Source organism: Natrix helvetica (assembly GCF_964273705.1).
Source record: "Natrix helvetica genome assembly, chromosome: 2".
Taxonomy (NCBI): Eukaryota; Metazoa; Chordata; class Lepidosauria; order Squamata; family Natricidae; genus Natrix; species Natrix helvetica.
The window spans coordinates 194677555-194695895 of record NC_138552.1 but is presented as its reverse complement, the minus strand read 5'-3'; the positions used below and the strand labels follow the sequence as shown (position 1 = coordinate 194695895).

Below are 18341 nucleotides of genomic sequence, written 5' to 3'. Positions count from 1 at the left end.
GCATAGTAACTCATTCTATCTTTTGATTGACCCTGCTCACAAAGCAGCAAGTGAGGCAGGACTTGTTTAATATGCAAGAAGCTTGTGCCAGAGCAAAAATTTATTAGGAGCTTATTCGTGTCGACAAATAGGCAAGCTTTGTGTGATATAATTGTGACCATTTGTATCAAAAATTAGGTATTTTGAAGTGCAGTACAGAAGTTCCTTGATTCAAGATAGCTCTTAAATGCAAAGTTGGTTATGAATTCATCCGCTTTCCTTCACAGAGATCTAATGTTACATTTTGGAAAAAATAATACCATGGGGAAACAAGGAACCTATCTGAGTAACAGAAATTACCAGGAACCCTGGGGAAAAAATGTGCATGACCTGGCCATAGATCTGAGTTGTATTGAACTAAGAACTGAGTTCTATTGAACTAAGTTCTGTTGATCTAAGTTCTATTGAAAATATGGCTTGCTCCTGAACCAAGGATTTCAACTGATAAAAAAACCCTCGGGGATTAAAAATGCACTGGGATTTCACAGAAGGAACCCTATGAACATCTAGTTTGCTTATAACACAAGTGCTAACAATGACTTAACAGAGCAACTTTTCACAAGGTTTTTCTTAGGGTTTACCTGGCTCTCCTAATCCCTTTTCCCTTTGTTCTTATCCCTACCTTAATGCTCGTAACAGTAGTCTCGACCTTTTCTTCAAAGGATTTGAATGTAGGAGAATTCCTTAAAAGGATAAAACAAAGAGCAGTATTTGTTAGTACTTAATCTTGTTCATTTCCTTAGTCAATATTTAAAAGTTTAAAGTACCCCATTTAGAAGAAAAGTGCAGTATGCTTACATGGGGCACCAAGAATGACATACATGAATTATTCTGCAATACTCGGACATCTATTTAGCCCACATCACCATACAAGTTCTTTATGGCCCTATTATTCCAGATATCATTCTTCAAGAAGAAGGAAGATCTTGACACAAATCTATGGGAATTTGGTTTGGACTGAGAGTCTGTATTGGAGATATTCAGAGGGTACTGTTTTTCTATTCTTTGCACAGGAACAAACACTTCAGTTGGAAGGCTGATGCCATGAAAGAAGCTTTAATTCAATGGTACAAAATAACAAAGTGTTTAAAATTGATTCAAATCCTTTTTGCAGAGCATTCACTTCTGGCATTGTTCTGGTAGAATTAGATTGTTGATATGAAAGTACTGTGGCATGTAGGCAATGTTAGTAGATGAAACTGAGACACAGACACTCTAGCCAGGAATTAGAATCAAGTTTGTTTCTGAATTAAAATGATCTGACTGGGACTTTGGCCTTAGAAAGTTTGAGAATAAAGAATAAGATAGAAAATGTAATATCTGCCCTTCCCCTCAAGGATGTGTCCCATTTTCTTTAAATGCAACATACATTGAGTACAAATGTTTTCAAACATTTTTGTTTTCAGGCACTGCTAAAATAAGGGATGTTTTCCATTCTCCATCAATTACTGCTACTACTCAGTGCAAATCTGCAGGACAAAGTCGCTCAGATCCGGAGCGGATGGGCCCCCTTCAGTGGACCGGATGAGCCGTCAACAGCGAGTCTTGTGAGGCCACTCTGGGAGGAGTTTGACTCTGTTGCCCCCGAGGATTTGGACAGGTTACGTGGACGGCTGCGACCCACCACATGTTCAATGGACCCGTGTCCCTCCTGGCTGGTACTGGCATCCTGGGAGACGACACGAGGCTGGCTTCTGGGCCTGGTGAATGCTTCGTTGGGTGAGGGATCCTTGCCAACCGCCTTGAAAGAGGCGGTGGTGAGGCCCCTGCTCAAGAAGCCTTCACTGGACCCAATGGAACTAGCTAATTACCGTCCAGTCTCCAACCTTCCCTTTTTGGCGAAGGTTGTTGAGAATGTGGTGGCGCAGCAATTTCCGCGACACCTCGACGAATCCGAATATCTAGACTCACGCCAGTCCGGTTTCCGACCCGGGCACAGCACGGAGACAGCCTTGGTCGCGTTGGTTGATGATCTCTGGAGGGCCAGAGATAGAGGTTGTTCCTCTATCCTGGTCCTATTAGACCTCTCAGCGGCTTTTGATACCATCGACCATGGTATCCTATTGCGCCGGCTGGGGGGGATGGGAGTCGGAGGCACCGTTCTACGGTGGTTTGGCTCCTACCTCTCTGACCGGACGCAATGTGTGTTGACAGGGGGGCAGAGGTCGACCCTGAGGCCACTCTCTTGTGGGGTGCCGCAGGGGTCGGTCCTCTCGCCCCTCCTGTTCAACGCATATGTGAAGCCGCTGGGGGAGATCATCCGTGGTTTTGGGGTTGAATACCATCTGTACGCTGATGATACGCAGCTGTACATCTCAACCCCAAACCACCCCAACGAGGCTGTCGAAGTGATGACCCGGTGTTTGGAAGCCGTCGGGGTCTGGATGGGGGACAACAGACTCAAACTCAACCCCTCCAAGACTGAGTGGCTGTGGCTACCGGCACCCCGGTTCAGCCAGCTAATTCCATCGCTGGCCATAGGGGGTGAACAACTCCCCCCTGTGGAGCGGGCGCGCAATTTGGGCATCCTCCTAGATGCCCGGCTGTCTATGGATGACCATGTGGCAGCCGTGGCAAGGGGGGCGTTCCACCAGGTTCGCCTGGTGCGTCAATTGCGCCCCCTACTGGACCGGGATGCCCTACGCACGGTCACTCATGCGCTGGTGACGTCTCGCCTGGACTACTGCAATGCCCTCTACATGGGGCTTCCCTTGGGACGCATCCGAAGACTACAGCTAGTTCAGAACGCAGCCGCGCGGGTGATTATGGGGAGCTCAAGATACTCCCATGTGACACCTCTCCTGCGCGAGCTGCACTGGCTACCTGTGGTTTTTCGGGTGCGTTTCAAGGTATTGATTACCATCTTTAAAGCGCTCCATGGCACAGGACCCAGTTACCTGCGGGATCGTATCCTCCCGCACACATCCCTACGACCAATCCGCTCTCACAGGGAGGGACTACTACTGGTGCCGTCCACTAGGCAGTGCCAGCGGGCGACACCTAGGGGTAGGACCTTCTCTGTGATGGGCCCAACCCTCTGGAATGACCTCCGCCCCGACATTAGAACTACCACTGACTTCCGTTCCTTCCGTCAAAAATTAAAGACTCACCTGTTTCGATTAGCTGGCCTGGCACATTCTTAGTTTTTACCTCCCGATGGATATATTTTAATGGGTAATTTTGGGTAATATTTTAACTCTTGGGTTATTAGAGTTTTTAATGTACTATATTTATTATTCTATATACAGTCTTGTAACCTCCTCCACCTACATATTTAATTATTTAACTGTTTTATGTATGTATTTTATAACGCATTTTAGTGACTGTACACCGCCCGGAGTCCCTTTCGGGAGAGGGGGCGGTCTATAAATACGAATAATAAATAAATAAAATAAAAATACTCCTTTGCAAATAAGTTTCTATCTCAGCTAAACAAGAGGGTATCTTAATGACTCCAAGCCTGACACATTCTCTTTAATCAAAAATGTATCAGCAGATCACTTCCAGTTCCTGTAGGTGATGGACGTGTTGTCCGCTGCTCGTCTCCCCGGTGGGCTCCTTTTAGGAGCACAGGGGGCCCTGGAGGGGTCTCCTGCCACAGGGCGACTTGCTGAAATCCCCCAGAGTCGGCGGCAGCCGGCGGGGGTGTTTCCAGCCTCGCCCCAGGAGCCGGGGAGCAGAGGGGGGGGGGCATGAAACAGCTGCTGGATGTCTGTCCTTTCGCCGAATGGGCTCCGGTAGGAAAGAGTTAAGCGAAAGAAGAGCGGCTGAAGTGCCGGTGGGGAGAGATCCGCCCTAATCTCCTTAATCATCGTTAACAGATAAGCAGCAGACTATTGTAAGTTTTTGTTCAATCCATTTGAAACTGAAAGATTAGAGGGGGGTGTTTGTTTCTCTTTACCCAGCCCCCCAGACAAAGCGGCATTTGAACTATCTCTCTCTATATCGGAATGGAGAGAGAATAAAGGCTGACCTGCCACTTGTACTAACTATGTGAGAAAGACTTAAAAGGAAAAAACTTTATGGAACTCCTTGTTCTTCTCCCTGCAAAAGGAGGAGCCAAGATGGCGCCCCTCCGTCTTCGTACTTATAAATGAAGTCTGCCTTTTGAAACTACCTTTGGAAAAAAAAATCTCTGGTAATTGTCTTAATACCCCCTCTGAAGGTGCTCTGGACCTCTCCTGTTACGTGGGCTTCCTGATTAATTTTGACTATTTGACTTTTCCTCTTTCTGGTTTACCTCTGTGCCTTGGAACTGTGAAGAACTAACTTTTCATTTTTGGATTTGCCTGCCGCCTTGGACTGGCATAGCTGCGCGCTCCTCTGACGCCATTTTCTTTGTAAAAGACTTATCATCCCTGAAAGCAGATAAATGGGGCCCAAAAAACCACCAATGGGCAAGTCATTCTCGGTGCCTGCTTCTGCCACCTCCAGCCCAAGCATGCAACAGATGAAAATTACTTCATTGTTACACCAAGAAGGGACTGGAGAGAGCTCAAAAGAACTATCTGTTAACCAAATGTTTCAGGAAATTATGAGGGGTCAAAATGAGTTGAAAAAAGAGGTGACAGATCTCAAAGATTAACTCAGAGGTATACAACATCATATAACAGAAAATAAACAAAGAATTGGGGTGTTGGAGGAGGGGGCAGCTGGATTGGGGGAGGAGGTTAAGGCAGTCCGGAAGGGAAATTTAGAACTGGAAAATTTTATGGCAAAAATAGAACTTGAAAGAATGTCCTTTTTTCTCAGATTCCAGAACCTACCAGAGACAGAAAATGAAGATCTTAAGGATATTATGAGTACAATTTTAGCAGAATATATTAAGAGAAATAAAGAACAGTTGTGGTGGGATATGGATCTGGTTTATAGGATTAATTCAGCATATGCTAGAACACACAATGTTCCAAGGGAGGTACATGTTAAGTTTCTTAGGAGGACCACGAGGGATGAGGTGCTAGGGGCCTAAAGGGAGGGACCATTAAAATATAAAGATAAAGAAATCACCATTCTTAAGCAAATTCTGAAAAAAATAAGGGAAAAAAGGAGGAAGTATTCCTCCTTATCAAAGAAATTATACAATAAAGGAGTTTGGTTTAGATGGTTATTGCCAGAGGGAATGTTGATTTTTTGCGAGAGAAATAGAATTAGAATTAATACAGTGGAGGAGGCAGAAGCCTTCGTTAAAAAACATAGTTCTCTCCTAGAGGACAAAAATAGGGGAGGTGGTGAAAAAGGTAGTAATGTGCAAGATATGAAGGGGTGTGTGTGGCTCCATCTGGGGACAGGGAGGAGGGAGCAATATCGAAAAGGCTCAGGTCACAAAAATAAATGTATTTGAAATACTATGGTAATTGTTGATATACTAGAAAGTGACAAAGAAAGAGATGATTGAACATATGGTTGACATAATGTAAAACAAGATTCTGTTTATGCTTATCTTTTATACGTTATTTTTAACATTGTAAAAATTGTGAGATTTGGGGGGATTTCTACCACTAGCACGGGAGCTGCCAAAATTTTCTATGTAACTTTTTAACCTTTCCCTATAAATGTTTAAAAACCAAAAAAAATCTTTTAAAAAATAAAAAAATAAAAAAGTATCAGGAAAAAATGGAAAATACAATTATGCAAAACATTTCTAATATTCAATATAAAAGTTGTAGGATTAAATATTTTTCTAATTACAATACCATTGGATATATAACCATAGTTACCTCATAGCAGGCATACTCATGGAATGACGGATAGAATACCTGCTTTGCAAAAGCATGAAAAAAAAAAGAGAAAATACACAGCAATTACAGGTTTGCAGCTATATTGATTTCACATTAATCGCATCTAGCAGTAGACTATTGTAGTTTATATTCTAAGAGCACTCTCACTGATGAAATGCTACTTTGGAATCTCGCTAAAATATAACACTCCACTGTCAGATTCTAATGGAAGATCTTCCGTGGTGACACTTTAAATCTACTTCATTTGGCTTTAATTGATGGACTACAGCTAGATGGGGTTAGTACAGTATAACATTCTAATTGTGCCTATCAGGAGTAGTTTAGGGACTGTCAATAACAACAGCAGGAAGGAAGGGAATGATTAAGATACTAACGAGAAGAAGAGCAATAGTTCTAAACCAGGAAATACTTTATTCACTTGCATTCAGTTGGTTAAGGTTGATAATGCATTACTTCTAAGATAAGATGAATAGTTCTTCGGTTAATGCTTGCCTTTAATAAATACAGTCTTTTAGGGGACTGAAAAGTAAAACTCCTGTCTCTAAAAGGGCTCTATTTTAAAGACCTTGCTACCTGGATTTTTACTTATATCTATGAAAGTTCATGTAGTCTTTTGTCAAAGGGGAGGAAGAGGAAGAGGAGAAGGAGGAAGGGGAAACACTTCTTGTGTCTAACCCTCTTTTAAAAAAACACTGCAACAATAAGGAGCAGACAGAAGACAAAGCTACCTCCTATTCAAATCAATACAATTTGGCCACATCCTGCTCATAAATATTCTAAAAATGGGAAACAGGACAGATTTAGAGCTAACTCAATTGTTTCCATTTTTCAGAAAGAAACCAGCTTTCAGCAGCTGGAAAGTGCCAAGCTATAATTGAGAGCATCATGGATATTTATACTTAGACCAATACATGCCTGTTTACTTTGGAAGTGCTACCTATAGTTTAAAGTTTTACATTTTCATAAGTATCATATCATATTAGCAACTTCCTCAATAATGTTTGCAGATATTTTTCCAGTCCTTAGCAATATCTATACTGTTTAATCTAGCTATATATTGAAAAAAATATTTTAGTTAAAGCAATAAGCTGAAGACCTACCTGTTTTGTCAAGCCGGCCTGGCATAACGTTACTATCTTGCCACCCCAGGTCATTTTACAATGGGAAATTTTGTTTTTAATATTTTTGGGGTTTTAAACTTTGTAAGTATGCTTATTTATGGACTTATTTTTACCTCCTCTGCACGATTTTATGGTGCTATCTTGATTATTGCTCTGTACGTCGCCCCGAGTCCCTGTGGGGAGAGGGGGCGACTAATAAGTTCAATAAAATAAATAAATAAATAAATAAATAATAACCTCTCTCCTTAAAGGAGGGAAAGCATTGTTATAAGAAGAAACACTGCCAAATATTTACAGTATGTATGTACCAAGTAAGCCAACTTGCATTTTTCATGGTATTTTGGTTCAAAAAGTTAGGATATGTTTATCTGCAGGTGGATTTATCCACAGGTATGTATGGGAAATATGGTGTGTTTTAAAAAGTATTACTACATATACTCATGGATAAGTCTATCCACAGATAAGCCAAAGCAATTTTTGGGGTGTATTTTGCCATCTAAAATTCTTGGTTTATCCATTGATATATATGGCATTCTAAATATAATTTCAAAGTTTCCTTGATGCACAATTGATGGCTTACAAATAAGAAACTGAGAGACAGAGAGAAAACAAGAAGTAGTAGCAACATATAGTAACCTTACCCAAGGGAATGTGACCTGGATCAGCAGCATAAGGAAAAATCAGGAAGAATTAAGCATGGGTATATAGCTATGGAAGTGCTTTCAAAACCCAACATAGTCTATTCAGTGCCAAGAGAGATTGAACAATATTTACAGTATTTGTTCATGACCAGAAAGCATGTGAAAATGTTGCTTCATGAAGTATGTTAGTACATGCAAAGCACCAGCTGAATGAATGAATGAATGAATACTCTTCCATCCGTTCCAACCAGGGTCAATGTACCACCCAGATGCTTTCAGACTTTGAAAAGTGATACCTAATTTGTAGAATTCTGCTTAGCTCCCCTTTCCAATGCTTTATACAATCCTATAACTATCAATATTTGCAATCTCAAATATGTTTCTAATAAGAACATGATTTTGCAAACTTTTTCCCAGAGGGGGCTAGGAGTCAAACTGTAACATTACATATAATTTGTGTCTGTTTCATTGGAGTTTGCAATGTTCAGAATAATTTAATACTCCTTAAACATAGCTCTTTTAGAGAGCAGAAATTTAATAGACCATTATTATCATCATCAGCTCTGGTAATTAAATACCAAAAGAAGAATGTCTTAGCTCAGGATGCATTGTCATCCCTTAAATCAACAATATTGTATCTATACATCAAATAAGTTGCAACATATGCAACATAAATATATAGGTGAACCAGTTAGTTTCAGTTAAGTATGCATAAAATTAAGTGAAATTAAAAGCATGGGATAAGTTAGGATCACCAAGATTTGTTGTCTCAGAGCCAATTTAGAATGGAATGGCACAGAAACCTTAGATTAATTAATGAATTAATTAATCAACTACATCTGGCTGTGCTTCCAACAGGAATTCAGCAGGACTTGCAAGATAATTTCAAGCCAATTCCACTGTGAGAAATGAAAGCATTCAATGACAGAGCTTACTTGCTGGACAGCACATTTGGCACATATAATTCAGTGGCTTAAATTATGTCAACTAATGAAACAGAAAACAGTGATGATTTAAAATGAATCAACTTAAGTCCCTGATGAGATAAACATGGAGAAAATCAAACTATGTGATCACTAAGAATCAACACTGATTTGATGGCATATAATAAATCATTTCCTGAACCTGATGCTATAAAAAGTTTTATCATTAATATAAGAATATTTATGTATTCTTTTAATGTGACATATTTATCTTTACTTTTTCAAAGCTTGCTATTAATATCAGATCTCCATTATTATTTTTTATGAACAAATTAGACACAACTATTTTGTGCTACATTATTTATCAAGTGGCAAATAACCACGGTAAAATGTATCTACTATTAGTTGGAATTATATTAGAGATATTATATCATTCAAATAATTCTTTTTCAAGTGGGGGGAAACACACATATTTAGGGCAAAATCAACAGCTAATATGGGCAAAAATTACCCAAGACTGGCTTTGTTTGAGCTGAAGATGAAGAAGTGTCAACCCTCAATACTGAATTGGAGAAGTCTCAGATCCAACAATATAAATTAAAGTCAACATAGGATGTCCCATTTAAGATGATGGTAGATAACTTGCAATATATAGATCAAGCCCTGGGCAACTTGCTTTACTGCCAGCTATTGTTTTGAAAATTAGGAACTATCTCTTTGAAAAAGGCTGTTAATCCTTTCATCTCGGACCTATCTCCAATGCCTTTCACCTCATTCCTACCAAACTGCTAAAACCTTGGCAATAAATAACAAAGCAAATACAAAATTAAAACTAGTTGCCTAACAAGCTTATAAATCTGCAACAGATCACCTTGCGATTCATCAGTCAGCTCAACCTTAAAATGTCTAATAATCAAACCTGATTTTCTATGAAAGACAACTCTGACTGAAAAGATCTACCATGGAGCAGTTCAGTGAAAATGATGAAGATACTGACGATTTTACAAGGTCTAACATTCTAATTGCTTAGGAATGTGTGCAGTTATCACTATACGTGGCATTTCTAAAAGTTTGGAGGTAAACATTATTCTTCATGCCAAAGGTGCTTTTTTTAAAGGCAATGGACTTAGCTTTTTCCTTGAAGATGTTTCACTTCTCATCCAAGAAGCATCTTCAGTTCTGAAGCACTGAAGACAGAACTGAACTCCAGTTGTCTTTTGAAAAAGCACCTTTGGGACAATCATGACCTAGATGATTGAGAATCACCATAAATAGTTATTCTTCAAAATACTTGTCCTCTAAGATTCCATCCATGAAAAGTATTAAGCTAATATAATTTTTGTGGCCCAACTACAAATATACTACTAAGAATTAGCAAACTGGACTTAAGGTCTTTGTTTCCATTGCCAATTTTCTAGGAGTTAAATCAGAAATGTATCTTAATAAAGTAGCAATTTACTTTACGATAAAACAAGAAAAATGAAAGCTAATTTAACTATGATTCAATTTTGCAAAGCTAGTAAATTGAAGAATAACCAGGAAGAACTAAATTTCATCCTTTAAATTAAATCCATACTGGCATACCTCATATCTCCAAACTTTTTGCTGATAACTGTTCCAACATTGTTGATAGCTGCTGTGGCCTTTTGCCCTGCTTGAGTTAGAGTTTCTTGAGTCTTCTTATACCTAGTGTAGCGTAAATAGCAATCCTAATTAAGAACAAGATTCATTTTTGTGCCCTTAAGGTATCAGCATATCATAAACTGAAAGCAAGAAGCCAACATTCTATTACAGGAATTGAGAGCCAAAGTGCAAACTGGGTTACAAAAAGGGTGAACGAGTTGTATCTATGTCTAAAATGGGTTAGTCATTCTTTCAAATTATGATGATGCTCCTAAATATGGCTGTGCATTGTTTGAAATTGCTAACAGCAGCTCTTCCATGCAAGTTTCAAAAATAATATAATCACTTTAATGAATTGCAATGAAGATATAAATGCTTTAACGAGTCACTTATTAAAGCATCCACATTCTTTTTTGAGAATCACACAGGAAACTGAAAAAGACAGTACTGTTTTAAGAGATTTAAGAGCACTGTGCTTCTGCTCCCACGTTCCAAAACACTATCAAGTGGTTTTCAAAGCTTACAATCTTTACTAGATATGCTCTAAACTAGAAAGATCAAGAAGCTTAAACATCAACTTCCTTAGGAGATTCACGACCTTTGACTAAAATAATATACAACTTAAGTTTCCTTAATATGTTAGTTGATAGTTATCCATTACATATTGATGAATGAAGTGGGGAGGGCAGTAAAAATGTGATTACTTAGCTAAAGAGAAACAGTCTACAATTCTACTGTCTTATACTGCAATTTGTGAATGGTTGAAGAGTGAGCAACATCATGCATCCCCAAGTATCACTAGGTACATGGCAGGCCATCAGAGTTCATTGGAATGATGCACATCAGCCAGATTGATCTGTGTTGTACAGATGGGTAAAGCATTATACTGGTTAAAATTATTGTCAGCCCTCAGGCTGCCATCCAAGGGACCCTGTCCATCACCATGCCCACCATTCAACGCTGCGACGTTGATGTTGCCTCTCTGATGTGGAGTGAGCCTGTAGCTGCATGTGGCTCTTCTACTTCGGGTGCTACTGCCTACTCTGCTGTAACTCTTTGCTCGGATGTGGCTAATCAGGAAAGAGGCTATGATGACACTGAGTGGGGCTGTGGCTGGAGGTGTGGGTCATGGTGATTGGTGATGGTGGGTGGGTGTCATCTGGATGGAGTTGTGGGTGGAGCTGGGTGGGGTAACGGTGATGGTGTTAACTTGGTTAGAACAGACTTGGATTTGATTACCTTTGTATCATTGTCATTTAGTGCTAGTTATCACATAGTTTGTTAGATAGAGATAAAAGTTTTTCACCAAACAAACTGAATCTCTGTTTGTATGCAAAGTGAATGCCAAAATGTGACAATTAGCACATAGCTAGGAAATTTGATGGCTAATCAAGATTATTGCATTGATCATTTCAAAATTAAAATGTCAACTACAATAGGAAAAAAAACACCAATAGCCATTTCAGTTACAGCTGACTAACTGCCGAGTTGATTGAACAGATTCACATTGAAAGGAATTCTGCTTTTCCTCTTAAAACAGCCCACACAATGCATATCACAATCCTCTTAAATTTACACGACTGGTTTATAGGTTATGCTTTAATTTTCTGTGTTTCCATTTTTCAGTACAGCTGCAAAACTGTTTAAAATCTAGAAACCAGCAGGTCAGTTTTAGTCAATTATATTTGCTGAGTATGCTCATTCATATCTCACAATTTATATGCTCATAAAGGTAAAGGTAAAAGTTCCCTTCGCACATATGTGCTAGTCGTTCCTGACTCTAGGGGTCTATGCTCATCTCTGTTTCAAAGCCAAAGAGCCAGCACTGTCCGAAGACGTCTCCGTGGTCATGTGGCCGGCATGACTAAACACCGAAGGTGCACGGAATGCTTTTACCTTCCCACCAAAGGTGGCTCCTATTTTTCTACTTGCATTTTTACATGCTTTTGAACTGCTAAGTTGGCAGAAGCTGAAACAAGTAACGGGAGCTCACTCCATTGCACAGCACTAGGGATTCAAACCAGTGAACTGCCGACTTCATTGACAAGCTCAGCATCTTAGCCACTGAGCCACCTCATCCCTCATACTAAAACACTATTACTACTGTTCTTTGTTTTACTCTGACCCTTTGTAAAAATACTGAGCAAGCAGATGGCATCAATCTATTTGCATTTATATACAGTTGGTTTACCAAACCCAGTAAAATGCAGTTCATTGATTATAATTAAATTCAATATATTTCTTTTTTTCTATTAAGTCTTAAAATGAAAACTGTGACCTAGAAGAATGGAGAAATAAAATAATAAAGTGAAATTAAAAAGTATATCATTAAGAGAAACAGGATTGAATACTAACAAATAATAATAATACAAAGAACCTGCTAAAGTGTCTTGTTTGTATTACCTTTATCCTCTGTGATTATGGAGTGCCCTTTGATCATGATTATGTCAATGGGCACCCCAAAATAACTGTCAATGACTCAAACATTTAGAAAGCAACCTGAAATAAGTAAAAACATTTGGATCAGAACCTCTAGAAATAAACATTGAGAATTAGGCAGCTGTGTTTCCTTCTAATGAATTTTGATCAATCCACTCCCAATTTTAAGGAATAACGTCAACAAAACCATTTTGCAAATCCAGTATAGGATAGTATTCCACAACACTCTTCTGATTTTTTAGGTGTCTATCTTTTTGTAATGTTAAGTCATCATCCAATTTAATTTGTAAACCATTATTTCCATCCTTTTCCCATAGGCTGTAATTTTTAAATGCACTTCTAAGTCAACTTCAGTTTTAAGAAACAGAATTGTTCCTCTTCAATAACATCTTCTGATTCTGCTATAAAATTGAATAATTTAAAAACTTCTTACATGCATATATCAGACACTTATTTCAAGATAGCCATCTAGTGCCCTCTTGTGTCCAACTTTTCAAATCATTTTATTAGTCTCAGTGTGCAAGCAGGAAAGTTCTCCCACGAGGAAGGATCCTTTCAATTAATTTCAAAGTCTTAAATAACTGAGCCTTAATCCATTTAAAAGTTTCTAGGCAACAATAAACTAATCATCAGAATTATATCTTGTGATGGAAAGTGGATGATTAGATTAAATAGGAAACTAAGAATGTAACATATTTAAACCTTACTATTTGTACTGCAGTTAAGTGTTTGCAGAATATTAACATTTGCGATGAACATTTCTAAAATAGTAATTTGAAGAGAGAAGTTTTGAGGTGCATGAATTGTTTTTTTTAAAATTATGAATACTGGGGTAGCTGATTAAAGGTTTGAAACCATTTAGAGGCAGAAGGAAATGCTTTACCTGCTCATGAATCTAGAAACTTCAATAGGTCATTATAATTAATAAAGACTAATTGAAGAAAAACAAAGTCTGGTGTATCAATTGGGTGCCTCTCATGCTTTACAAAAGTGTATATGAAACTAGCTTCTTTGTAGAGACGTAATGCAAAAACTGAATAGTGATGCAAGCAATATCTCATGGTGATTTTTTTTATTTCCTATCCATTAAATTGTTGGTACTGTCTTTAAAATATAGACCTCTTTGGACTCAGAAAAGCCCATCTATCTACGATGTATTCATTGAATGTCTATGCAAGTTATATAGCTACAGGAAAGAAGAGAGTGAATTTGCACTCACGCAGTAGTAGTTTGCACATCATGCCAGCTTTTGCTGAAGTTCTGCTTCAGCTCATTCATCAGATTGATGCCCAGCTTTTGCTTTATTTCCACAAGGTGCTTCTCTTTGGCTGCTAAAACCTGGCGTAAAGTTGCAATTTCATCCTCTAGCTGCATATAAGAAATAAATCAAAGGAAAAGCTTGGATCATTACTCCTTGTTTTTCATGCCCATTAATTTTAAGTACCACTCTTTCCTTAAGTACAATAAGGCCAAATAATTGGATACCTACCAAATATATATTGCTTTTATATTCACTTAAAGAATTCCAAAATTAATGAATATGACTACTCATACAGAAATGATGTGGTCAAATAGCTTATTATAATTTTTAAAAGTATGCATCATAATATGGCGAATTTCAGCAATGAAAATCTTAATTTAGGGGCGAAAGGGTAGGGACCCATAGTCTTGGAACTCCTAAACCAGGGGTGTCAAACCCGATTACACTGAGGGCCGCATCAGGGTTGTGTTTGACCTTGGGTAGGTGTGGCCAACCAGGGGGTGCCTGCGGTGAGCCGAGGGCTCTGCCAGCAAAAAAAGGCTCCCAAGCTCCGTTTTCGCTGGCAGAGGCACTGTGGGCCGGTCCTTCTCTGTTTCCAAGGTGGCCCCATGGGCCAAATCTAAATACCCCATGGGCCAGATCCGGGCCCCGGGCCTTAAGTTTGACACCCGCCCTAAACTATCGAGGGGGAAAAAAGGCTGATCACTGATGTATTTAAAGGAAATATTCTATAAACATCCAGAAATCATGCACTAGTGAGCTATGGATTGTTATATACAGGGATCTTTATACACATGTCTCTTGAAATGATGTTTGGGGAATTTAGGTAAGACAGTCTATATAAACAATTAAAAAATTGGCTCATGCATTATAAACCAGCATGGTTAGAAGAAGGCGTCTTAAAAAGATCTAAGCTGAGAAAGAATGGGATGCAAAATTTAGGGTTTTAATAAAACTAGCTGGTATAGATAGGAATTCTGCTTAACCAGATCTACGAGTCTGACCTGCAAAAATCCAGATGAGCACTAGCTTGGAGCAATAACTTCAGGGTGCAATCTGCTTGTCATTTAATTTCTGTAACCTGATCTGGTAGCCCCAACTTAATGTGTTATAATATGGTACAGTTGGTGGGGAGACAGAGTATCTGGTATGAGTATAATATTTACAGTGTTTATTACTTTTGGAGAATGTAATCATGTTTAATAAATGTCTTAAACTACTGACTATTTGCAAAGGTGCAGAGAACCAAGATGTCCATTGCTTCCAATGGAAGGGTAACCGCTAATCTAAACAAGCAAAAATTCATTCACTCTTCAGAAAATTAGTAAACTTGGAGAAGTTTCAAGTATTTCTGAAGGCAAATCTCCAAGGCACTTCTCTGAAACAATGAACTAGTATGGCATCTGAATGTTATAAATGTTCTAAGATCAGAATTGACCTAGATTCCACAATCACGAAGACTACAAAATGATTTGCACTGCGGTATGTGCTTTGAGGATAAAGGCCTTAACCTCACCTCACATCGGTGAGAAGAAAACATTGGGGAATAAAATCTTATAGAGCTAAACATACAATTCTTTGATTTTGACTCAATTTTATAAATAATATACAGATACACATAACCAAGTGACCAGGAATGGATAAACCTGGTTCCTCCAACTACTGTGTGTCACCCCACCAAAACATATGCTGAATCTGACCAACTGAACTTTTAAGTAGGCAACTGAAGAACAATAATACAATAATAATACAATAGTAGAGTTGGAAGGGACCTTGGAGGTCTTCTAGTCCAACCCCCTGCCTAGGCAGGAAACCCTATACCGTTTCAGACAAATAGCTATCCAACATCTTCTTAAAGACTTCCAGTGTTGGGGCATTCACAACTTCTGGAGGCAAGCTGTTCCACTGATTAATTGTTCTCACTGTCAGGAAATTTCTCCTCAGTTCTAAGTTGCTTCTCTCCTTGATTAGTTTCCACCCATTGCTTCTTGTTCTACCCTCAGGTGCTTTGGAGAATAGTTTGACTCCCTCTTCTTTGTGGCAACCTCTGAGATATTGGAATAATGCTATCATGTCTCCCCTAGTCCTTCTTTCTCTTAAGCTAAATATACCCAGTTCCTGCAACCGTTCTTCATATGTTTTAGTCTCCAGTCCCCTAATCATCTTTGTTGCTCTTCTCTGCACTCTTTCTAGAGTCTCCACATCTTTTTTACATCGTGGCGACCAGAACTGAATGCAGTATTCCAAGTGTGGCCTTACCAAGGCATTATAAAGTGGTATTAACACTTCACGTGATCTTGATTCTATCCCTCTGTTGATGCAGCCTAGAACTGTGTTGGCTTTTTTGGCAGCTGCTGCACACTGCTGGCTCATATTTAAATGGTTGTCCACTAGGACTCCAAGATCCCTTTCACAGTTACTACTACTGAGTAAGGTATCACCTATACTGTACCTGTGCATTCCGTTTTTGTTGCCTAAATGTAGAACCTTACTCTTTTCACCATTGAATTTCATTTTATTAGATAGTGCCCAATGTTCAAGTTTGTCAAGATCCTTCTGTATCTTAAGCCTATCTTCTGGAGTGTTGGCTATTCCTGCCAGCTTGGTATCATCTGCAAATTTGATGAGTTCCCCATTTATTCCCTCATCCAAATCATTGATGAAGATGTTGAAGAGTACTGGGCCTAAAACAGAGCCTTGGGGTACTCCATTGCATACTTCCCTCCATGTAGATGCAGTTCCATTGAGAACTACACGTTGAGTGCGGTTGGTCAGCCAGTTACCAATCCATCTGGTGGTGATGCTGTCTAACCCACATTCTTCTACTTTATCTAGTAGTAGGTTATGGTCTACCTTATCAAAAGCCTTACTGAAGTCCAAGTAAACTATATCAACGGCATTCCTCTGGTCCACTAACAATAGCTCCCGTTTTCTGACAGATAATCTAGGAGGACGATATCATGATTAATCGTGTCCAAGAGGATTGGGATAACCACATAGCTCTATCTCAGTTGCACCAAAGTTTATCAATAAACTTTGATAAGAGCAACCACTGCAATTTTGATCCCATATCCAGACCTGAATCTAAACCCTAATGATCCAAATACTCTGTTTTAACCAGGTCTGCTTGTAATTATAATCCAGAAATTGCACACAACCAAGTGACCAAAAATAATAAAAAGTGAAAAAATAGTAAAAGCAATGAATTCTTAAAAAAAATAGAATATTTTTATTTAAAATGATGTATAAAGATCGAATAAAATTACCTTGATTACTTCAATTTTTAATTCTTCTCGCTCTTCTTCAGAAATCACATTGGTCAAATCAACATCAGTGATGGTGTCTTCATCTGTCTCATGGAATGTTTGTTTTTCTAATAGACCTTTGAAAATAACACAGAGAAGAGTGAAAACATAAGGGCTCCTTCAAAGAAACCTTGATTCCTGGGTCTCCCTGGACAAGTGATAATGAGGAGACACAAAGATAACACAAATACAGGTAGTCCTCATCTTACTGATACAACTGAACCCAAAATTTCTGATGCTAAGTGAGACATTTGTTAAGTGAGTTTTGCCCCATTTTATGACCTTTCTTGACCATAGTTGTTAAGTGAATCACTGCAGTTGTTAAGTTAGTAACATGGTTATTAAGTGAATTTGGCTTCCCCATTGAGTTTGCTAGCCATAAGGTCACAAAAGGTGATCACATGGGAGGAAACGGTAATGGTCATAAATGTGAAAAAGGTCACGTCACTTTTTCCAGTGCTGTTGGAACTTTGAATGGTCAGTAAATGAGGTGATGTCAGTCAAGGTCTAGCTGTAAGGAATAATCATTAGTGTATAAATCTTAAAAGTATAAATAGGCATGTAAATCCAGATTTCTGGAAGTAAATTTATAACATGAATAGAAGCAATTTAAGTAATTTACAGTGCAGTATATGCTCCTTGTGTTAATAGAGACCGTGACCAATCTGAAATATATTAGGCTGTTCAAGACTATTCAGTAATTATTCTCAAACTCTGGTAAGACTTATTCTTAGAATTCTCATATCCAGTTTTCCATATAGATTGTCAACTCATTTAACTTTATGACTTACTTTACTCAAGACGATGTACTGGACATCTTTATTATAAAGAAGAGTTTATAATAGATGGCTTGAATATAATTTTAAAAATAGAACCAAAGGTTCTTGAGATATGGTGAAAATTTATGAAGCTTAAAGGATTATAGACATGCTGTAATATATCGGATCCAAATTTTCTGCAGAGAACAGTACATGCTGACCAGCTAACATATGTTCAGTTCCTTGCTGCCAGATCTAAAATTCATTTTTTCTACATCACATATACAACCTTCCCTCATAATCATTACTTTGTACAGCTCATTAATTTAGACCTTATGATGATTTAAATGGCACAAAATATATTCAAAAGAAATAACAAAGGAACTTTGGAAGGAAACAGAGCATCTGTGTAATTTCCAAAGAGCTTTTCAGTTCAGGTAGTTACTGGTACGAAATGCCTTCACATTTCTTTGTGTATTCTGGTTGAAATGTC

At 38.5% G+C, this 18341-nt stretch overlaps 1 protein-coding gene across 3 annotated transcripts in view; it reads right to left on the bottom strand.

Moving 5' to 3' along the window:
• Positions 1-18341, bottom strand: part of TPD52L1 (TPD52 like 1) — a 28322-nt gene that overhangs the window by 1149 nt on the left and 8832 nt on the right. The window contains exons 2-7 of one of the 3 annotated variants that reach the window (XM_081945591.1): positions 17052-17167; positions 13744-13892; positions 10047-10148; positions 7540-7554; positions 5757-5795; positions 662-722 (exon numbers count right to left, since the gene is read on the bottom strand). In XM_081945591.1, the coding sequence (XP_081801717.1) occupies positions 662-722; positions 5757-5795; positions 7540-7554; positions 10047-10148; positions 13744-13892; positions 17052-17167 (482 nt within the window). Of the gene's footprint in view, positions 1-661; positions 723-5756; positions 5799-7539; positions 7555-10046; positions 10149-13743; positions 13893-17051; positions 17168-18341 lie in introns of all 3 variants that reach the window. The other 2 variants (XM_081945592.1, XM_081945593.1) reach the window with 2 other exon arrangements.